This window comes from Solanum dulcamara, chromosome 12 (genome assembly GCF_947179165.1).
Source record: "Solanum dulcamara chromosome 12, daSolDulc1.2, whole genome shotgun sequence".
NCBI classification, from domain to species: domain Eukaryota; kingdom Viridiplantae; phylum Streptophyta; class Magnoliopsida; order Solanales; family Solanaceae; genus Solanum; species Solanum dulcamara.
This window is the reverse complement of record NC_077248.1, coordinates 63,182,318-63,206,087: the sequence shown is the minus strand read 5'-3', so window position 1 is coordinate 63,206,087 and position 23,770 is coordinate 63,182,318. Positions and strand designations below refer to the sequence as shown.

At 30.8% G+C, this 23,770-nt stretch overlaps 2 protein-coding genes across 3 annotated transcripts; both read right to left on the bottom strand.

Annotated features, from left to right (window-relative positions):
• Positions 1–5,832: 5,832 nt before the first annotated feature.
• LOC129877762 (equilibrative nucleotide transporter 3-like) lies at positions 5,833–9,901 on the bottom strand. Of its 2 annotated transcripts, none has more exons than XM_055953290.1 (9): positions 9,245–9,333; positions 8,473–8,578; positions 8,207–8,362; positions 7,973–8,116; positions 7,514–7,619; positions 7,202–7,377; positions 6,960–7,120; positions 6,311–6,569; positions 5,833–6,220 (listed from the first exon to the last, which is right to left on the bottom strand). In XM_055953290.1, exons 2-9 carry the CDS (start codon positions 8,563–8,565, stop codon positions 6,110–6,112), a joined length of 1,206 nt encoding a protein of 401 aa, XP_055809265.1. In that variant the 5' UTR covers positions 8,566–8,578; positions 9,245–9,333; the 3' UTR covers positions 5,833–6,109. The 2 variants fall into 2 exon arrangements, with proteins under 2 accessions (XP_055809265.1, XP_055809264.1); XM_055953289.1 differs by lacking the exon at positions 8,473–8,578 and adding an exon at positions 9,561–9,901 and having other exon boundaries at positions 5,834–6,220; positions 9,245–9,349.
• Positions 9,902–18,243: 8,342 nt separating this feature from the next.
• LOC129875834 (uncharacterized) lies at positions 18,244–19,509 on the bottom strand. Its single transcript, XM_055951060.1, has 2 exons — positions 19,211–19,509; positions 18,244–19,080 (listed from the first exon to the last, which is right to left on the bottom strand). Exons 1-2 carry the CDS (start codon positions 19,507–19,509, stop codon positions 18,333–18,335), a joined length of 1,047 nt encoding a protein of 348 aa, XP_055807035.1. The 3' UTR covers positions 18,244–18,332.
• Positions 19,510–23,770: the final 4,261 nt, after the last annotated feature.

Sequence of the window (23,770 nt, the reverse complement as noted above, 5' to 3'; positions counted from 1 at the left end):
GTGATTAATTATATATTCATATCCCAACTATAGGATAATCATCTAAAAATAGAAATATAAACTATAAATGGATCAATGGTTGACTATACAAAAATGGTTTCATCAATAGTGTTGCAATACGAGTTGATCTAAATTTGATATTTCAAATATGCGCATATATGTATGTGTAGAAGTTTATTATAATCATAACAAATAATTGAACTGAATTTAAAAATTTAAAAATATAATAAATTCTTATAAAATTTAAATTCTCAATTCGTATCTAATTATTACAATGCTCACTACTCCGCGACTATGTCGCCACATGGGGTGGCCGGAGATTAGGAAGATGACACGTGTTCCTCTAATTGTCCTTTTTACGTATAATCATAATTGCATGGGATTGTATTAAAAGTTTAAGTGGAGGTTTGACCAAAAAGAGAGAGGTACACGTGGTGAAGAGCCAATGGTAGTGTACTTATTAAGTGGGATTATGGTCCCCAAAAGGAAATTAATTTTAAAAAGTCTACAAATAATTGGCTGCATTGAAAATGTTCTTAACTAGCCTCTTAGGTTTGGCTCTATCCAAACTTTTCTGGTTCACTTCAATAATTTCCACTTGTCTTACTATTATTGAGCAGTTTCTGAGTATCAAAAGAACTCTCCGGAAGGTAATTTTAATGTGATCAATTTTCCCTCTTTTGCAATCAGTTTCGTTACAACCCTCACTGCTCTAGCTATTTGGGTGACATAGAGTTTTAAAAAATAGAAATATTTTTGAAATTTATGATTAAATTAAGTCATAAATATTTGTCTGATTATAAATTATTTTATTAAAAATAAAATAAATATTTTAAAGCCTAATTTTTACAAAATATATATATTTTTTAAAGCATGCACATCCCCTAATTGGCAGGAGCTACTTTAAATAAGTGGAGTGTAATTATAAATGATTTTAATTTCTAGGTGTGAAAAAGAAAACCTTAATCAAAAGAAGATATGAGTGAACCAACCTATGATAGGATAAGACTATCTAATCATAGCCTAAAATAATAATTGGTCGGACCAATTATGACTCATGACTTGTAGTTTTTACTCCCTTCGTTCATCTTTACTTGTTTCAACCGCTCAAGCAACGTATTTTTCCACTCCCAAGAAAAATATGGATTATGAAAGTCAAGAAGGACACAATTTGCTCATGTTGGAGAAACAAGAAAAGATATACTATACCCTAGCTCCTTGAAAATGTGACATTTTAATTTCTCTATTCAATTCATTTTTTGCTTGAAATTGTATTGCTTTTTCCTCAAGTGGTGTTAAAAGCTAAAAGAGAGAGTCATAACAAAACGAAAAAACACTGAAAATAGTAAGAAGCCCAATTGATTTTTCTATGGGCAGTTGAAAGAAGAAATTCAAATTCAATCTTTTAACATGTGAAGTGACATTTTTTTCCTTTGCTTAGGAAGCCCATAGACTCTTCCGTCATCGATGTGGGATTTTTCATTCATCACCTTCCTCATGGGATTTTTCATTCATTACCTTCCTTATATTTGGACTCTTTTTCGGATTAGAGCGTACACATTTATGGACTAGGGGGATTTTCACCCTGTAAGTCAATTTGAGGGCCCACATCGGATGAGTTGGATTCTATACTATATTAAAAAATTAATCTGAGTCTAATTTATATCCCAAAACCTAGATCGAATAAAGGAGATTATTTGCCTAAGCTATATAAGGAAGTCTTTGAGCGCTTTCATTACCAATGGAGGATCTTCCATTCATCACTATCCTCACCATTTTTCAGATTGAAGTGTGCACATTTATGAACTGAGATATTTCCATCCCCCCTCAAACGGTCTGAGGGTCCACATAGGATGGACACGACTCTAATACTAGATAATATACCATTACAAAAATCAAGAGGGGTATCATATCAAAGAAAAAGAGAAAACAAGAATTTGGAATTAATTTCTTGAAAAAGGTTACATTTTCCCTAATTCCATTTGGACACAATATCTTTTCCTTACTTGAATTTGAACATGCATATTTTTTGCTTTACTTTCCTCTAAAATCAAATGTAGAAACAATCATAACAAAACAAAACGCAGACAATATTGTGTGTGAGTAAATATGATATTATAAAAAAACGAGTTTTGCTTGAAGTCATTTATTCAATAAAAACTCTGAGAAAAGTCTAAAGTTGGTGCTCTGTTCTTCAAGAAATTAATTAAGAATCATTGTTCCAGCTAGAATAATAAATTATATTAAAAGTTTGAAATTAAATTATATATCTTTCCATTTAGTGTAACCAATAGAAATTATACTACTATATCAATATATAACAAATATAAAGTGTTATATGTATACACCTGCAGAGCAATTTTAAGAAAATGATTTCTAATTTCTATATGTATGAAGAATATTAGAACCCCATAATATAAAAAATAATTAAAACTTCTTGTTTGGCCCTAAACCACATGAAAATTTACTCCCTCTATTTCATTTATTGTGATACAGTAGTATGATTGAGTACGAAATTTAAGAAAAAAAATATTTTTGTAATTTATTATTTAAAATAAGTTATGAATATTTATATGATTATAAATTATTTTATTAAGAATAAAATTAGAAATTTAATTTTTTTTCTAGATATCGAAAATCATCATTTGTTTTAACAGACTAAAAAAATGAGATGAGGGAAGTAATTAGTATTGTAGCCAAGAAAAAAAAAAGGAAATAGTCAATCACAATTTATTGTTGGCGTACGTATGGGTGACATGGAGCTTACGGTGATTTAATTAGGGATCGTTTAGTCGTTGATTAGAACTATACAATATTAATAATGTAGGAATTAGTAATAATGCTAGATTTAATTGTTTATGGTTAATTATCCGCGTATTACTTATTCTATTTTCTATATATTAATAATACTTATATTTTTCATAATTTATAATCGTTTTGTCTCAGTTAATATGACATACTTCATTTTTAGTTCATTCCAAAAAGAATATCGACTCTCTTTAAATGAAAATAATATAACTTTAACATTTCTCTTTTATCTTTAATGAACTGATTTATAGCAACACAAATGATCAAGTAATGTTTTGCACCACAAATTTTCAACTGTCTTTAGTTCTTTTTCAAACAATGTGCCAAGTCAAAGATAAAAGGATGCATCATGAGGGGTATGTTGTAGATAATATACCATTATAAGAATATATAAAATTTGCTGCGGAGTTTTTCGGTAATTTCAAGCTAATTTATCGTTAAAAAAGCTTCTAGTTAATTTAATTTTCTTCTAATCCGTAGCTAGATGAAATTTTTGCTATTTAATTATGAAATTTTGTTCATCGCTAATTCTTTATTTTCTAGTAGCATACCATTGACACAAACAATATATAATAATATTAATTAATCATGAAATTTCTAGCAAACATAATATATGGTAATCTGCAAAAACAAAAGAAAAAAAAAAGGGCAAATGACCTATATATTATGGCTGGAAATACTAGATTGATAGTATAAACACTACTGACCTATGAATGCTCCTGGAGCTGCAAAACTAGTATAGAAATTTACATAAAACTTTTCTATTATCAAAGTGATACCTAATGCATTTTTGCATTAACGTGACAAGTGTTGCCTATTAGGTAATAATTATGGGTAGGTTCAATATTTCCTGAAAATTTTCTTTGCTGTGACTTTTATTAATCGTCGGAATGAGCCTAGGTAACCTATTTTTGTGTTGGATAAAAATAGCTAGAACATGTGGAACAATATGAATGGTAAATGCGTGACATCAAAAAAAAGGATAAATTAATCGAAAGCACGTAATCCGAAAATAGAGAAGGACTTTTATCGCGAAGACGTGGGCAAAAGGATAAAAAATGACAGATACGTTAGATATTATCATACAAATAGCCTGAACATGTACAAAGAAATATTAGCTGACACCACCAATGACAATATAACACTCTCACATTGTCAACATCCATTGATCTAGGTACTTTAGGGCTCGATTTCAGCCTTAGCTAATATATTATAACCTATAATTATTATTTTTCATACATTTATATGACATTCCGATTCTAAAAAATACAATAATAATTATAATACACTTATATTTTTGTGCTCCAGGCTTCTTCTTTTTTTACCATCTTTTATCTTACAACATTGAATTTATTATATCGTTCTCGAATCGGAAGCAAGGGATACTCGAACAACACCAACACTAGACATAGTGCATTTACTTATCATCGAAGCTCTTACGCTTCACACAGCTTTGTCATCATCACTTCTTTTTTACTTATTGTTATTACCATATTCAATTGATAATAACCAAATTTAATGAGTTAAGTTAAAACATGTGTCTTTGATCTCATACAAATTCAACTGTACCATTTTCTTAGCAAACAATTTCTATCATCCATAGAAAGATATTCGAAACCACCATTTTAAAAGCTTGAACCTTGGTGAAAAAGACAACAAATGGATCTATTAAATTAAATAGTTTTACTTGGTTTATTGGGGTTTGTTGAGAATAATGTTGGGAGTTTAAGATAATTTTGTAAACAAATTAGGATGTAAGACCAGGACCTTAAGGGTCAATTCATATTAATAACCCTATACAATACAAATCTCACTAATTTAAAATCAAATAACTTTTCTTCATGTGAGTTTTCAATAATACAAATCTTATCAGAATTCGCACTTTGAATACATGTTTCTGATGCGTCCATCATATACATGTATCTCGGATACGTGGAGTCAAAATTAGGTGTAATTTTTATAGATACACTGTATTCAAGTGAATTCATATGTATCTGACTCTTTTGCTGGTCTCTCTCCTATCTCGCTCGCCTTTTTCCCATTGTATTTGTATTTCAGAATGTATCTAGTATCTCATAGACATGCATCTAGTTTGATTCACATGTATTTGCGATACCCAGACTATCTCACTTGCCTCTGTCCTATTCTATTCGCCTCTCTCCTCCGCCGCTCGCTTTTGTCCCTGTGAATATGTATTTCAGAGTGTATCTGATAGCAAAAATGCATGTATCTAGGTGTATCTGACATGAAATCTGTTATGAAATATTAATTAGTGAGAGAATATGTAATTTTTTCAAACTATAGGCAGAATTAGTAAATATGGTAGTAATGTTTGTGTAATTTAATAGTATTTCGAGCAATTATTTACAAAATCAATTTTGAGCCCACAATAAATGGGCTACACAGGCCCATCAAGCTTTGTCTATAAGAAAATGAGATGAAAAAGGGTTTTGGGCATGAAGGCAAATATTTTTTGTAAATGATTTTTTAAAATCGACTTACCTTTTTGAAAATATATTTCAATATTCGCTTGGAGAGTGAAATTTCCCCTTTAAAAAATCACAACTAAAGTTGATAATGATTTTAGCAAATTGGATAGTGCTTTAACGGAAATACTGTTTATTGAAGCTTAATAATACTTTAATATTCAAGTGTTGGTTCAATTACATCCGTCTCTACAAAAATTATACTTATACTGCACAAATAAAACAAAAATAAACTTTTTGGTTACATATAATATAAATTGCTTGAAGAAAAAAGTTACTCAGAATATAATAAATTTCTTAATGTTCATGCCATTTTCCACACATCTCCAGTAGGTAATAGCATTTTAAATTTATTTTAAAAATATACTGTCTTACCAACCAATCATAAAAAAATGACTTATTTTTGAGAATATATTTTTCGAAATAGACATCATTAACCAATGAGACATGACGTCAAAACAACCATTTCATGCATACATATCAATATTAGCGTTGGGGAATTTTACTAGCTTAGTTGGTTAGCTACATGAATTTTTATCTTATTAATGAGAATTTATCCCCTCCCTCATTTCCTCTTTTCCCTACCCCAATTTTTTATTAAAAAAATCGATATAAGCGTTCATTCCTTGCTAAATTACATATCATTCTGGTTTAGATGACCTGATATTCTATTACATAGGAAATTACAGAAGGAGAAGCTCAAAATGAAACCGTGAAAATTGAACTCACATCTATTGTGCCAGGGAGTCGAAAAAAGAGATTCTAATATTTTGTATGACGACGTTAACGATACCTATGTACATATCAATGTCTTGTTAGAATTTGCCATTACCAATAATCCACAACCAATCCAGTGCAACACCAGAGAATAGTCCAGCCAGTAGGCATAACACTAGCAAGTTGCCTAATGCATTTTGCTCAGGCCCCTGTTGAAACAGAATCCAATAAGTTCCAAAAAATGAAAATGTTTCCAGTTTTTCGAATTTTGTACTGATATATGGAAGTATTTCACCAACCTTGTATCCCTGAGGAGCAACTGTGAGGACACAAACAGTGAGGTAACCATTGGTGAGTCCGAGGAAAGACACGAGCATTATCATCCAGCCTTGATCACCGTATTTTGCAGTGAAGTAGAAACAAGGAATGAACAAGAAACGAGCTAGTGTTGCGATCATTAGTCCTTTTCGTGATTTCAACTTGATTTTCTTGATCAGTGGAATGTATCTTGCTATCAAATCGAACATGTTGTAAACTGCTATCAGGACTAAAGCATACCTGAAACAATCAGACGTTTATTTACAAGCATAGTTCATGTAGCAAATCAACTATATATACTCTATGATGTTCCAATGTACTAATAATGTACTAATAATACTACTTCTGATTGCTTTTGCTTGAGCCGAGGGTCTACCAAAAATAACCTCTATCTCCCCAAAGGAGGTAAGTCTATGTATACTCTACCCTCCCCAGACTCTACTTGTGGGATTACACTGGGTTTGTTGTTGATGTTTCTACGCGTCTTTCTATCCATTTGCTGAAAAGCCTATTTTTTATTAAAAGAAACAGTTCAAGAGAGAAAGTGAAAGAGATGCTGCAAATTTTACAGCAAGAATTGAATGCAGGACATGATAAAACACACGAGCGGAGAGGAGGAAGCAAGCTTACCATGAGCCTAATTTGTGGGAACCAGTATTCTCGTACAAGAATCCAGGGAAAATTGACAAAGTCAGGACGTAAATCAAGAACATATCCAATAAATAATCGATGTTCTGAAAGAACAGCTGTTTGTTGCTCAGGCGCTCCAATTGTTTAGTGGTATTATCAGCCTATTTAGTCGACAGGAGTATATCAAACGTTAAGGTGAAGAAATCAGTAACAAATTCATTAGTTAACGATAAGTTACATACTCTCTCGGTTGCTTCAGTCTGGATTCCTGCTGCAGCTAGGTCAGCTGCAACAGTTTTTGATCCCTCTGCTGCTGCCTTTGTGCGGTAGTACTTAACGATTGGTAGCTTAGGAAAGATGAAAGCGTATAGAAGAATGCACAGAAATTCAAAGAACGTGGAGATAGCCAGGAACAGCACTGCAAAATCAACAAACACAAGATTCTGACTAAGGAAATGACGAATTATATCAAATAAAAACTACTACATTTGAAGCACTCTCTTTTTTATTTCCTCTCGTTTTGATAACTAACAATGGCATCATAAATCACATACCAACTCCTTTGCGAGGACCGTTACTAGCCCTTTCAAAAGCTGCTTTAGTCACTAGCCTTAAAGCTGAGGTGAGAGCCCCAGACGCAGCCAGACCAGCTAAGTATGACTGAAAAATCATAACAGCCGCGATAAAACATTTTGCAATTGTGATTCAAACAACAACATATCCTGTGTAATCCCACAAGTGAGGTCTGGAGTGGGTAGAGCGTACGCAGACCTTACCCCTCCCCTACCTTAGGAGGTAAAGAGGTTGTTTCCGATAGATCCTTGGTTCAAGGAAAAACACATCAAAGTTTAAGGAAAGCATGACAAAGGGAAAAAAAAAAGGAACAATAACTAAAACAAAATAATGCGATAATCGAAGTACAAGAGATAGTAGTTAGTAACAGAAATCAGAGGACCAGAATAGTTGTGGTTTCAAGAATTACAATTGTAACTTATTTGAAGAGACAATCTTACTTGGATGAATTCAGGGCACATGAAGGATAAATCTCCTACCATCCCACCTTCAACAAAAGCATCAGCAACTCCAAAAGCAGCAACAATAACACATACACCAATGTAATTTCCAAGACCACCGGCTCCTGATGTGGCCAAATCCAACTAGCAAGATGTGAACAAAGAGTGAAATCGGGATAAACAAAAACAATGAGAAAAGCTAAAGAAATGACAGCATAATTTATCAGAACATACCACTAGGAGCGCGAATGTGCTTAAGAAGAAAAGAGTAAATCCAGCTAGGTTGCGCTTTCTTGTATTAATTATTGCCTCATTATATACAAGAATTGCCATTGTCGCGAATGCAAAAGGCTGATAAACGAGGGTAAGCACCCTTGAAGGATGGTATTTCTTCATTGTACATGACAAAATAAAACCAGTTATAAGCAGAAATACTAACCAGTTACAACTTACAATGAATTCAACTCTTCTACAAGATTTTCACTCTTTGCAACTCTCACCAAAGAGGGGTTTACATAAAAATTGTTTCTCATTTTCTTCACAAATTGCTCATCACCATTTTCAACTCTTGTTTGACACAAGTCCATTTCCATGTTCAGCACAAACCTATTTTTTATGTCAAGAAAACATCAAAAATCATTGAGTTAATGAACAAAAACATAGTTGACTATCATTTTTTCGCGTAGTTTCATACTCCAACAATCAGTTATTCCTTTTTCCAACTGAAACTATAGACATCTATGTATTAAAACACACCCCAACAATCAAATATTCTCTTTTCCTACAACTATCACCATTATTCAGGTAGGAAAAAGGAAAAATTGAATGTTGAAATGTGTTTTAATTCATAAATGGTAATACTTCAAATAGAAAAAGGAAATATTTGATAGTTTGGGTGTGAAACTTTCGAAAAAATGATAGTTTAAGTATGTTTTTGAGCATAATCACACAAAAGGGACCTAACATTATATGTTGCTCGGACTCTCCAAAATGCTACTGAAACCTCTTTGATCCTCCAAAATACGTGAATGAATCAATATCTATACATAAGCCAAGAGGCAGATCTTATGCCTTTCAACCTGGTCGTATGAAAGATCCAACATGCACCTCACAATAATCTTATAGAGTCCGAGCAACATAATCTAACATTCCAAGTAAAAGTCAATTGACAGATTCAACAGAGATTTTTGTCAAACATTAATAAGTCATGATTTTTCTATATTCTTTGGGGGAAAAAAAAGAGGATAATAATTAAATTAAAGTGACACTCACCGGAAAGAGTTGATAATAATAATCTCCAATTGTTAGCATACTATTCCAAGAAACAAGTGACCCAAGTCCAAGAATCCAACATACCACCATTCCACTATATTTTCCCTGAAAATTAGCATACACATCTCAATCAATTAACAAGCGATTTTGAGTTTATGAGTTCTGAATTCTAAAAGATCAGAGTATATTTAGTTTTTGATAAATTATTTATACTAATAAATGATTATTTAAACACAAATGTAGAGTCTAACCCAAAACTATTGAATTCTACCAAACCTCATTAAAGTGTAACAAAGATTGAGAGTCAAAAAAATACCTTTAGTCTGGTTGGACTTGGAATTATGCTTGAATCAGTAATAGTCATGGCTGTTTATCTTTAGAACAAATTTGCCAAAACAGAATTCACCACACAGATTGCACAATTAAGGTATCTTGTTATCAACAACTTCCAATGGAGACCAAAAAAAAAATACTAAGTAATTTTTTCTCGTTTATACTTTTATGGTAGAAGTACTCGAAATTTGAGCTGACGGGAGGTAAAAAATACTCAATAAAATAATTGAATACCCACAAAATGTCAGATTTCTTCCCGTCTATCTAAGGTTAGACAGAATTACTAGCACAAATTGACTAGGAAAAAAATTTATATCAACATTACAGGATAATGGGAATGAAACTGCAATTATATTTTTTCTATTTATGGAGGATATTTTATCAATATTAATGGTCATGTATAGAGCATTTATTGAAATTGAGAACATAAGGAGGAAGTTGGAGCTCTAAAATATCTTCCCATTTTAGTTGTTACTTTACGCTCTAGATTCAATTTGTTTAATTTTCAAAATTAAATCAAATGATTTAATAAAATAAGTTTTTATATTAATTTAATAAAAATATATATTTTAAAATATTAATTAAAACTTATATTATTTGATTTTCAAAGAATTTGTGACAATTAAAAATGAACGGAAATGTTATATATATATATATATATATATATATATGATAATATGAAGAATGAAAATGAGATGAATTATTATTGAAAGGTGTGAACATTGTGTTGACTGCTAGCTGTTATTTTCCTATTTTGTTTTTAGTCAACGATTGATGATTTTGGCGGAGATATCAAAATCTTATAAAATGGCAAATGAAGTTGGCATTGGACTATATGGAAAACCGACATATTTTTATTTTTTATTTTAAATGAAATTACTATATGAACATGTTAATGTTTTGAAAAAATTAAAATTAAAGAGTTTTTAAATTAAAAAAAATATCATTCATTTTCTAACATACATGAAAAGGAAAAAGGGGGTCATATAAAATTAAATAAAAGGAATATAAATATTTTTGGTACCATTACCATCTTTTCCTAATTTGTATTCTTTTCTCAGCTACCAAAAGAATGTGGTATAGTAAATGTGGTTATTTCTTCCTTAATTAAATATCTTAATTTTGAGTTTTACGTATCAAAAAATCATTGATATGAAGCATTATTCTTGAATGAGCCCAATTCGACATGATTCTGAATTAGTTAAATTCTAATACGAATATCAGACTCTGAATGAAAAATAAAAAAAATATTTTTTTCTTTTAATTTAAACTAAGATATTAAAAGATCATGCTAAGATTTCAAATTGATAGTGGTATAAATTATAGAATGTGAGATAAACCTAATTATAATATTAGTTTCTTTATACGGAAAAGTAGTTTTCATGAAAAAAGTAGTCAAGTTCGCTTATTTCCTAAATTAGATAGTCAAGTGACGAATTGGTTAAATGTCTTTTTCAAAAAAAAAAAAGGTTTGATATTCTAATTAAATTTAAATTCATACATAATAAAATAATACTTCTAGGAACAATACTATCAACAAAATTATAGTATTTTTTTGGACTATCAACAAAATTATAGTATTTTCTTGGGACTTACATCAAAAATATATAATAAAATATGAAAGAATATTAATAATCTCATTACAATTCACGTTGATCGGTTAAATATCTTAATCATTGCCGGCCATTAGTGTAAAGCTTTTGAAAAGAGAAGATACAAATGTTATGTCAACTCAAAACTTTTTGCCATCATATTGTGTGCTTATTGGATAATGTGGCTCTTATGAATTTCACATTGAATGAAATTGGGTTGGGGGGGGGGGGGGGGGTTACCTTAAGGGATTGCCAACTTCTAATATTGTAGCTTATATGATACATTTTGACAGAAATATAAAGGTTATAAATTATCTCATTTTAATTTTTATAAAAAGGTACTCCTTTAGTTCATATTAAGAGAATTGTTGATTTTTTTTTATAGTTTAAAATAAATAATTTTTTTAATATATTCAAGAGAATTATATTGTTGAGACTAATTTTCATATTTATCCTTCTTTTGATGAGATTTTAGTTGCTTTACATTTTCTAGAATAATAATTTGAAATTAATAAAAATAATAGTAAAAAGTAACATTTAATTAATGTCCTTAAAATTTTTCTTAAAAGATTTATAATACCCCCAATAATTTATTTATATAATATGGACTAGAAAGAATATCATTCTTTCGAAACAGATTAAAAAAGAATATATCACATAAATTGAATCAAATAAAATAGTATAGAATACTTTTAAAATAATTATATCTATTATAAAATAGCTAAAACTAATAATCAGGGTAAATAAACAGAATCTATAACTAGAAAAATAAAATAGATAATTTGTTTTTTATTAATCTTTTATACGATGATATTTAACTGAATATGAAGTTTAATAAAAATAATAGTTTAAAAATATATTATAAATACTACTCCCTCCGTCCCATATTAGTTGATCATTTTCCTTTTTACACATATTAAGAAATATAAATAAGAAGATACTTCTACTTATTCACCTTTAAAAAAAATTGAAAATTTTACAAATAAATATGAACATTTTCAAAAATAATTAATTGCAATGGTAATATATAAAAAATTTAATTAATATTTTTTTGATTTAGTAAGGTGGACAACTAATATAGTACAACGATATTTAGAAAGATAATCAATTGATATTGGACGGAGGAAGTACTTGACTTGATTATTCTAAAATAAAAATTTTGAAATTAAATTTTTTAAATATAAAAATATAGTAAAATTGTATCATAGAATAGTAAAATAATAAATTAATTTATGGTGATAGTAGTCCCTTTATTCCATATTAGTTGAATTTCTAAGATAATGCACACATATTAAGAAAAACATTCAAGGACAAAATTTGAATCATATTTTTCTCTATTATTCTTTTATTTAATCAGCCTCATAAAGATGATTAACTGTGAAATCATAAATATAAATAGTGATTTATTGGAGTATAACTTTATAAGCAGTGTAGCTTACTCCTAGAAAATTACAAAACTTCATTAATGGAAAGGGTAAACATGGAAAAAAAATTAAACATTTCTCTTGAATTTTAAACAATTTAACTATTTGAACAATAAATTATTTTTTTTTAGAAATTCAATTAATATAAAATAGAGAGTATAAATTATTTTATGAATTTCAAGACAGATAATTAAGAGCTCATCGTAGGCTGTGCACTTGCAAGCGACTATTGGTTTGTCACGATTTGCTTCCAAAGTCAAAATCTACTCTTTCCTCACTACACTATGTAGTATTATATTATGTTATTTTAATAAATATAATATTTCAATAAATTATATTATATAAAATATTATGTATTGATAATTTAAAAGATAAATCTATAAGAAAAAAGAAATTATGAGGTAAAACTATTATAAAAAGATATGTAGGATAAAGAATAAAATAAAATAATTATAAAAGTAATAAATATAGATAAAATGAGGGGGAAAATTAATGTGCAATCACACCAAATTAATTATTATATAAAATGGATGTTTGTCGATTGATTCAGTTTAAATTTTATAACTATTAGAAAAATAAAAATTAATGTTGGATAAATTTATAGTAGTTAGATTAAATATTTTTATTAGTTATGAACAATTTAATAATAGATTAGCAATGAAGTTTATAGTTAATTTTTTAAATTAATTTTTATAGTATTTTAAATGTTATCGATTAGATTTAGCGATTATTAATTTATAAAATACGCTAAATTGATAATTAAATTATTAAAATATTAATTATTAATTAGTGATAGTTAACTGTTCGATTATCGATATAATTGATCTGGATTAATAACATATATTTTTCAAACTATTCAATATAATATTAAAGGAAATCTTTTCTTCGGAACCATAAAAATATCTTTAAATTTAGTGTACATGTAAAGAAGGTGATAAAAAAATCTTAAATTATGAGGATAAAAAGGTAAATTTTAACAAAATTATATCAAATTATTATCAATTAAACCGTTAAGAAAAATTAAAAGAAACTAATATAAGGAAACCGATAAGCTCATACTATGCTTTGATGTGTGTGCACAACTATCCATGAATAGATATGAGCATTCTCATAAGAGTGTTTAATTATATTACTGAGTCACAAATTTCTTGTTCGAGTTTTAAGTATAAATTTTTTAATTATATTACTGAGTCACAAATTTCTCGTTTGAGTTTTAAGTATAATTTTTTTTTATTGGGAAGTATTTTCCTCTTAAATAAATTTAATATATGATGCAAATTTAAATAAATCATACTTCAATGCGAGAATTAAAATTAAAAATAAAAATCACACTCAGGTCTCTTAAGTTTTATTTTCTACTCACAAAACAATGTAACAAGGATTCATCATCTAATTAAAAGTTCCAATAATTCTCAGGATATTTGTTGGCTCTTGTTTCACTTTGGGAAATTCTCTGGCCAAGTTTTCAAACTGAAAATTAGTGGATTCAAACAATTAGCAAAAGAAAACTACTAAGCCTCTTAGGTCTATGTAGAAGACTTTTAAATCAAGAATGACGATTGAAGTCGTTTGGTAGGTCGTATAAAAATAATGTTAAATAGAGTGTATTAGTAATGTTTGCATTAATTATATATAAATTATTTTTTATGCATTGTTTTGATTTGGTGTATTAAAAACAACATGAATTGTATCCAAATATTTATTTACAAAGATATCTTCCACAATTATGGTGAAAAAAATGTAAAAAATCATGATATTAGTAATACACACCTTAATACACAACAGAATGTATACTAATGCAAATATTAATTATACATAACATAAAAAAATATACCAAATAAAGTATTGCTAATACAAAAAGCTAATAAATGCATTATTTTTGTTAATAAACTCTAACATAATGAATTCTCTAGCAATATCTAGAAAGATAAAGTGTATTGGGAAGTTCAATAGCAAAAGAAATTGGGTGACTTTTTTTCATCTGTCTAAAACTTGATGGACAGGGAGAGTTATCCAGTATCTATATTTGTGAGAAGTAATAAATACCTACTAATAGTTAAGGTGCTTATAAACGAGCCGAGTGATACAAGACACCATGAATCCTAAAAATCAACAAAAACACACTATATTAAGCTTAATTCTAATTAGTTGGGTTCAGTTATATAAATTCTTACGATATTATTCAATTCAATCTATTTAGATATGTATCATTACAATATTTAATAATTAAGTTTCGCCAGTTAGTTCTATATATTTCTCTACATTTTCCACAGACATACAAATCCTCCAAGAAGATTAAGACGAATTGCTTTACATTCCATCAAACATGATCATCTCTAAATCTTGTATAATAGCATATCTATTTTAACATTTTATTTGCTTTTGATAAGGAAATCTATCTTTAACATATGCATTTTTACAACATTCATCTTTATGGATATGTTGGATTTTAGAAGGCTCATTATCAGGTAACACTGTTGGACCTTTCACATATTTTTTCACAGAGCATGAATTTTATATTTTGATATCATAATATTCGATAAGTTATGTTTGTAAAAAGCATAAATGTTATGTTCTTAACATTAAAATAATAAATAACTTTTTCGCGACATAAATTTATATTTTCATATTATAATATCTCAAAAATAATACAGTAAAAAACTAAAAGACATAACAAGTTATATCGTGTGTCGATTATCCCACAAATTATCTCGTATGCCGTAAAGGCATAATGTGTTTCTAAAAAATGAAAAAAAATAAAAAATCAACGCCCAGATTCACACACATACCCTATCAACCCACATTAGCTATTGTCAAATTTTAACTTGGTATACCTATTAAGAAAATAATAATTGGTATAGTGAGTTTATCATTTTATCTCTATTAATTGATGGAGTTTTTAAACATATTTACTCACTATATTTTTCAAAGACATTAACTCAATGTTCATAAATTGAGGGTATAATAGAAAGAAAAAAATTATTCTTTCTTGATTTGTCAAAATTGACAAGTAAAAAGGAAATTCAAATTAAAAAATATTTGATAAGTAAATAAATACGGAGGGAGTAATTTTTTTCTCTAATTGGCGCAGAAGACATAACTCCTGTGTGTAAACATCAGAACAAATTACTAAAAATACTATTTTCTTAGTTCTAATTTATGTGACACCATTTAATTTTGACATAATTTTTTTTTTTTTAAAAAATACTTTTGAAATTTGTGATCTAAAACACTCTTTGACTATTTGTGTGACTATAAATAATTTTATTGGATAAACGAGAAATTTTAAAATTAAATTATTTTCAATTATGAAAAGCAGGCTAAAAAAAGTGTGTCACATAAATAAGGACAGAAAAAATACATAACTTATGCCACATAGTTTAATTCCTACAAAACCTATATCAAATGAGACAAAGTTCTGTATAAAAACTTATGCCGAATGAATTAAATTTTGATAGGTAATCAATTATGTAGTGATTCTCTAAAAAATTTTGGGTGTGGGTTGGCTGGACGGGGGTGTGTAGTACTAATTGGGTAAATAACATAAATTGTATAACTTTAGGAGGTGATTACTTAGATTCACGCTAATTTGCATTATTATGTTTTTTATTATATTTAAAGGCTTGATTATGTATATCTTCCTCTTTCAGATACACGTATTCGAAATACGTCAATAACTAAATAAATTACAAATGATGTCTATTTATGTAGCGTAATAGAATTGTCCATTTAGTGGAGTAAATCACCCCTTTAACAACTTTTAAGAATATGTAGCACAACAATTTCCTAAAAAAGTTTTTAAAATCTCAAAATCCTTTCTTTTCTTTTGTGAGAAACAGTTTAGTAATGATTCTTCTTTCTAGTAATTCAAAATTTTGTAATTGAATTTGAGCTCTAATTTCTCAACTATTCTCATGCATTCATTAACTTCAAACTCAGATACATGTAGATGAGATACATACAAAAATAGTTAAATACATTGTAATAATATAATAAATACATATGACAAGATTAAGATACATGATAAAAGGCGAGATACAAATAACAAGACTCAAATACATAACAAAAAAATGAATCCACATCTTAAATATTAGAATCCACATCTTGCTTGGGATGTGCATCTGACTTTAGTGATGTATCTGTTATGGCAAGTAAAGCTTCACGTAATTTTTACATTATACTTGCGTCGTTTCGATGTTTATATATGTTCTCAGCTTCAATGTCAAAGGATGAAGAAAAAGCAACATCTGAAGAAGAAGGCCCTGCAATAACATGTTCTTAATTGAAATCAAAATGAGGAAATACATGAAAAAATCCCCGAACTTGACAGCAAAATTTACTTTAATACTTTAATTATACGGGCATTTAAATACCCCCTTAACAACTTTCAAGTGATTTAAATAAATAAATAAAAAGTTATTTAAATATCATTCTAAAGGGTGACGTGGCAGAGAGAGAGTGCACTCTCATTAAAGCGAGTGAAGATATTTTTTTTTAAAAAACTTATAAAATCATACATATGACATTTTTTATAGGTCAATATATAATTAATATTTGAAATATTATTTTCTTGATATATTAATAACTTTTATTAAAATATGTAAATTTTCTTATTGGCTACAAATTTTTTTAGTCTATTTTGTCTCTTTATTCTTCCCCAGTATAGCTTTTCTCCATTGAAGCATCATTTTTTCCTCCATTTTTATCTTCAACTCTACCATCCCCATTCGACATACACATAATTGAAATACCAATTACATGTTTTCTTTGAAATTTCAGCTTTGAAGAATGAGGCATGAGTGAAGTTGATAAAGAATGATTTCAATTTCTCAGATTCGCCATTTATAAATATCTTGGTAAAAAATTAAGATACATTAATGGTGATTTACTTTTAAAGGAAGAAAGTCTCCATTCTTATTTACTTTTAAAATTATAGATTAAAAATATAAAAAATAAAAATAAAATTAAAAAAATATATAAAGATTCACCGGAAGAAATATCCGGTAAAAGTTTCGACCATTTGTTAATCAAAAAATTAGTAGCAGATCTCACTTTGAGGAAAACGAAAGAAAGGAAGAGGATAAGGATAAAAAGGGGATAAAAGGAAAAGAAAATGGCTTGCCGAAAAACCCGAAGAGGAAAAAAAAAATGGAAGGACAAAAATTGTGAAGAGGGAAGAAGATAGAAGTGAGGGGTGGGTGGGGGCATGGGCGTGAGTGGGGTTGGTGTTGGGGTATGGAGCAAAAATAAAAATGGCCATATTTTATATTTTGATTTTAAAAAATATATATTTTTAATTAATTAATTAGGATAAATTATTTAGTATTAAAGAATAAATAAAAAGAAATAAATAAAATTATTGACGTGGTACTTACATGACAATGATGTGATGCTTATATGATAGTGATATGGTGGGTGAGAGTGGTGTTATACACATTGTTTTTTTTGGTAAATAACAAAATTATTATTACCAAAGAGCCATGTGAGTACAAAGTTGATGAGCAAGCACTGGACAACCCCAGCCTTACTATGCTTCAGCCAAACAAATAAACTCCTAGTTTAGTTTCTATGGATAGTATTCAAGATTGTTCTAATATGAACTTCCTGGATAATACTCATGGTGATTATATCAGCTGATCTTGTTGTTTCTTGAAATATTCTAAGATTTCTTTCCTTCCACACAGCATAGACACTTGCAGTCAAAGCCATTTGAAAGATTTCTGCCATAGCTTTCTGTCCTTAAATTGTTGTATAGCCCATATTCTCCTCTCTCCAGCAAAGTGCATGTCTATCTATATGCATCCATTTCAAAACCTTCTCCCAAATTGAGGCAGCATAGGTACATTGGAAGAATAATTGTTCACAGTTGTCAACTCCTGTACTGCATAGTGCACATCTAGTATCCTCAACCACTCCCAAGGAAGCTAGCCTTTCTCTCGTTTGCAGTCGCTCATTGAGTGCTAAGTATAGAATAAAAGTCCAATTAGGTGCTGCAACATTGTTACACACTATTTTCCTCCACTCCACTTTCTGAAAGTTACCTCTCAACTTCAAATATATATTCTTGATTGAGAAATTTGCCCAAGTCATAGCTTCCTGTGCAGACCAACCTGCTTCCTCATAGTATTTTTGGGCTTTCAAGATTTTCGATACCATCCATAATGCCTGTTTCGTTTGGATCTCCCATATTGACCCCTGCTTCCCATAATACATATGCACCCATTGTATCTGCATTTTGTCTTTCTTCTTGCTTAGGTTCCATAGCACTTTATAGACAGCTGCTTTATTCCAAGTAGCAATATCCAAAAAATTCAGTCCCCTAGCAACTCTAGGCCAGCATAGTGTTTCCCAAGCAATCAAAGCTTTCTTTGAGGAATCAACCCCCACAGACCAAAGGAAATTTCTACACAGTGCTTCAATGCAGTGGATCACCTTTTTTAGTAGAACAAAAATCTGAGCCCAGAAGATCTGTATTGAAAATAACAATCTTAATCACTTGAATTCTTCCTGCATATGACAAAAATCTAAAAGTCCAACTCTGTATTCTCCCCATAATTATCAGTGGTTGGAATTGGACAATGGAGGTTCTTTTGGCACTAAGTGGTACCCCAAGGTACCTTTTAGGTAAATCGCCCAAAACGAATCCTAACAGGTGTAGAATTTCATGTTGCATCTCTTGTGGCACTCCTCCAAAATAAACAACCCTCTTCTCCTCATTTGCTTCTAGCCATGATGTTTTCGAAAATATAGTGAAGAGTTCATATAGTAGCTTCACTGAATTTGAATCTCCTTTTCTGAATAACAACAGATCATCTGTAAAACTTAGTTGTACCACATTCATCTTCACACACTTTGGATGGTACTTGAAATCAGGATTCTTCTTCAATTGCTTCAAGAGTCGTGTGAAACTATTCATAGTACAAATAGAAAGGGTGATAAGGGGTTTCCCTGTCTCAACCCTTTTTTTTGCATTAAAAGGCCTACTTGGTTGTCCCTTGATCAAAATAGAGTGAGAAACAGTTTGTACACATTGTATGATCCATTGTCTGAAAATTGAGGGAGATTGTAGGTACTCTAGCATCTGCTCAAGATATACTCATTCAATAGAATCATAAGCTTTCCTCATGTCTACTTTCAACATACACCATGGGGCTAGCTCATGGCTAAGAATAATGTTATCATTTATCAACCCGCCTGGAACAAAGCAGATTGATTTCTGTCTATTATACTGTCCATCACTTGTTGTAATCTGCTTGTCAAGACCTTTGAAATGATCTTGTATAGTAAGGTGCAACATGATATAGGTCTATATTGTGTGATCCTTTCTGGATTCTGGATTTTTGGAATCAAAGTAACTGTAGTGCAATTGATGGCTTTGTACATGGTCTTACTCAGAAAAAAAATTCTTGAACTGCATCTATGATGTTCCCTCCTATTATGGGCCATGCCTTTTTGAAAAAAAGCTGCATTGAAACCATCACAACCTGGTGCTTTCATATCATTTATCCCCTCCAGAGCCTCTACTACCTCCATTCTGGTCACTGGTTGGATTAGTGTTATTTGTTGTTCCCTATTCAACACTGGTCCATCCTTCAGTACTATTGGATTGATCATGGGCAGATCCATCATAGGATCCCAAGAGAGTTTTATAGTAGCCAATTACTTCATCTTCTAGTTGTGTAGGATGAGTTACCACAACTCCAGCTGCAGTTTTTAGCATACTCATCCTATTTTGAGTTGCCTTTTGTTTTAGATTGGCAAAGAAATATGCTGTATTTGAATCCTTTAGCTTCAGCCACTGCATTCTTGACTTTTGTCTGATTATACTCTCCTCCACATTTAACCATTTATGAAGTGTCTGTTTTACTTGCTTCTCAGCTTCAATTTTCTCCCAAGGTTGTCCAGGGGTTCGCATGTCCTGTTGTAATAGTTCTAGCTGCTGTCTGCAGTTGTGTATTTTGTCCTCAAATCCACCAAATTCCATTGTATTTAGCTGCTTCATTTCCTGCTTTACATTCTTCAGATTTCTCCTTATACTTGCCATTTTACATCTCCCCAAGTTTCCAGACCACACTTCCTCAACAGACTTGAGAAAGTTTTCATGACCAGCTACATGGTTTAGAATTTGAAAGGCCTTGCTCTCCTATCTACTTCTTCTGCTAATAAGAGACATAATGGAGATGATCAGAGCATCCTGGCTCCAGGATTTGGATTTCCTGTGGAGCCATTGTCATCATCCAGGTAGCGTTCACCAATCCCCAATCTATAACGCTGTATGTAATGCCCATTTTTCCAGGTATAATCTCATCCTCTTGTCCTTAAATCAACCACTCTTGTATCTTCTAAGAACTCTTTGTAGACTCTTAGTTCAGCTTCAGTTGGAGTATTTCCAGTAGGTCTATCTGTCACTGATTTTATTGCATTATAGTCCACTATAGCAATCTATGCCCCTTGCTGTTGACTGTGTATAGTTCTCAATTCAATTCACATGCTTCCTCTTTCTCCTTGTGTATGAAGTCCATATACATCAGTAAACTTAGACCTCAGATTCAAAGATACAATATAGATTTTAATATGAATGGATTGTGCTGTCATAGACACCAGAGTGCCAACAGCATAAGCAGGGTTCCATATCACCAGAATCCTTCCCCTATTACTATAATCATAGTTCGCCAACCATAGCCATCCAGGTGCAATCTTCCTTACAATATTGCTTATATACTGCTCTTTTATTTTATGCTCTACTAAAGCTAGGATACTTATATTACTAGTGCTAAGCAACTTTCTAACCTCCTTTTGCTTGTAAACTTTATTCATGCCTCTAATATTCCAAGTAACTAACTTCATGTGGGTAATAATTTGGGATTAGCAGTTCCTACTTCCTTAACACCTTACCCAGTGATTTGTTTATTGAAGATAATAAACTCATTCACACTATTTACTCCAGTGTCTTGTAAAGGTTTCTGTAGACTTCTAGCTGCCGACTTCCCTCTAACCTCCTTCTAGTTATCTTTTTCCTGTCCAATGGGCTGAATATGTTGATCCTGGATTGGTGAACTGCCTGTACCATCTGGAGGTGTTTGATACACCTGGTCTTGTATCCTTATGGACTTTATCATGGTTTCCTCTACTTGTTTCTTTTGCCATTCTGTATGAGGTTGCTGCTTTGTCTTCTGAGCTATAGGGCCTGCATTTGGGTTTTTTGTTGGGCATTTATGTCCAACTTGGAGTCATTGGGGACAGTAAGCACGGATCCATTCATATATCACTTTTTGCTCAAAGGTTTTCGGTTTTCCCATTTGGATCTTCCACTTTAACAGTGAACGAAAGATCTTTCATTATGTCAAGCTCAATCAACACTCCTGCAAAAGAGATTCTCGCTATATTTTTTTTGCATTCATCGGCATATAAAGGCAAACCCAAACCACTACTGATCTACTCAGAGATTGCATTCCCCAGCAATTCAAAGGAAGATTTGGGAATTTTACCCAAATTGGTATAGTTTGCAGTACTTCTTTGCTTAAATCGAAATCTGGAGCCCATGCTTTCACAATGATTGGCTTATTGTTCAAAAAATATGGCCCTGAATACGTCACTTCATCCCTATCTTCCTTGCTAGCAAACCGTACTAAAAAGTACCCATTATTATGAAAATATATAGTAGGCTTCACAATGTGGTTCTATTGATTTGCAATATACCTTTCAAGGCTTGCAATCGTTCGTGAGGCTTCTACTACATACAGGATAAGAGCATGCTTCCATTTCTTCGTCTCCATATCCACCTCCTCTTTACATAGTTTCACCACTTTTTCGCCATTCTGCATCACAGGGGCAACAAAATTTAATGTCATTCCTTTGGCCGCCAGCTTATTGCTTTGGAAGCCTCCATGTCTCTTTTCCCTTCTCCCCTCTTGGTGTTGTGCCTTTTCCGCGGTTGTATTTAGCTTCAAACTCCCTACATCTATCTTTTTAGTTCCATCACTCTTTGATGGCAGAGAGGGCCACGGATCTGTTACATCTTCCTCTTGCACAGAGCACTGTTCCATTGAACTTGGGGGTTGCTCCTCTATACTATATATTGTTACTATGCTGCGACGTTGATGTTTATGGCTCCATAACAGACGGATTTGTTGCCGTCACCACAGGGCTAGTTGTCCTCGTAGGGTTTTTCTCTAGCACCTTTAGTGCCATCAACTTCTCTGGTCTCCTCTGATGGATCGTAACTGGATTTTATTCACTACTTTCTTTTGCCATCCCTTCGCCATACCAGTGTCGGCCCCCGGAGTTTCACCACTCACGTTTGCCTGGGGTTTCAAAAGAGAGATTTTTGTGGTTCACAAACACAAGCTCCCACCTAAATGGACTACAATTTAATTAACTTTAAACTTGTTAGGGTATTTAAACACTCGTGTAGTTAAAGTACTAAAGTGTCTATTTTGATACATGTGATCGTATGTTGTACCTTTATTGGTGAATGGTTAGTCATGAAAGTATTTTAATAAACCCCAAAATCAATGAAGATTTAGCTTATTTTGTTTAACTTTAGAAAATTAAAAGTGAAAAAAATTGAACTATATCCTGGATACATGACTTTGAATGATGGTTGAATAATTACAAACCTCATGGACAAATCGTGTTGGTGAGAATGAAGAAGGAGAAAGAATATGGTGGAGGACGTGGGTGGGGGAGGCTGTTGGTGGATGGGCTAGGGGGAAGTTGATGAGAGAGAAAAATATTAGATTGCATCATTAATTAGAAATGTTTAAATGTATAGATAATTAATCAAGCCTATATTTAAGAAATGTGTGTATTGAATATATCTTATTAATATATGACACAAATTTATTAATTAGTAGTAATATATGTAATTGTTAGAAAGTAGAGATATGATTAGTAGATATGATACTGAAGTATGTCTTAATTTTGCCTATTTAATTTCGAGAAACTTACGTAAATGACTATAGTTTAGGAGTATCTATATTTCTATAGCTATAATTATCATAATTACCGTACGTAGCTATATGCACTGTGGTAAAATCGTTGTATTTTATGTATTCAAATTTTATTTTTTGTTAATACATGTATACAATTCCAAAATTGAGGCATGAAAATGGCAGAGTCAGTTTTTAAAAATGAAAAATCCTGAAGTCACAACCGTTTGAACTCCCACACTTCCC

Bases quoted from the DNA above. Each gene is read 5' to 3' on its own strand.
- LOC129877762 (XM_055953289.1), bottom strand. From the start codon at position 9,608: ATGACTATTACTGATTCAAGCATAATTCCAAGTCCAACCAGACTAAAG. The intron at 7,378-7,513 runs GTATGTGATTTA...TTGATTTTGCAG, and splicing joins CGGTCCTCGCAAAGGAGTTG to TGCTGTTCCTGGCTATCTCC. The intron at 6,570-6,959 runs GTAAGCTTGCTT...TGATTGTTTCAG, and splicing joins TCCCACAAATTAGGCTCATG to GTATGCTTTAGTCCTGATAG.
- LOC129875834 (XM_055951060.1), bottom strand. From the start codon at position 19,509: ATGAATAGTTTCACACGACTCTTGAAGCAATTGAAGAAGAATCCTGAT. The intron at 19,081-19,210 runs GTACCTTGGGGT...CAAGTGATTAAG, and splicing joins TTGGGCGATTTACCTAAAAG to ATTGTTATTTTCAATACAGA.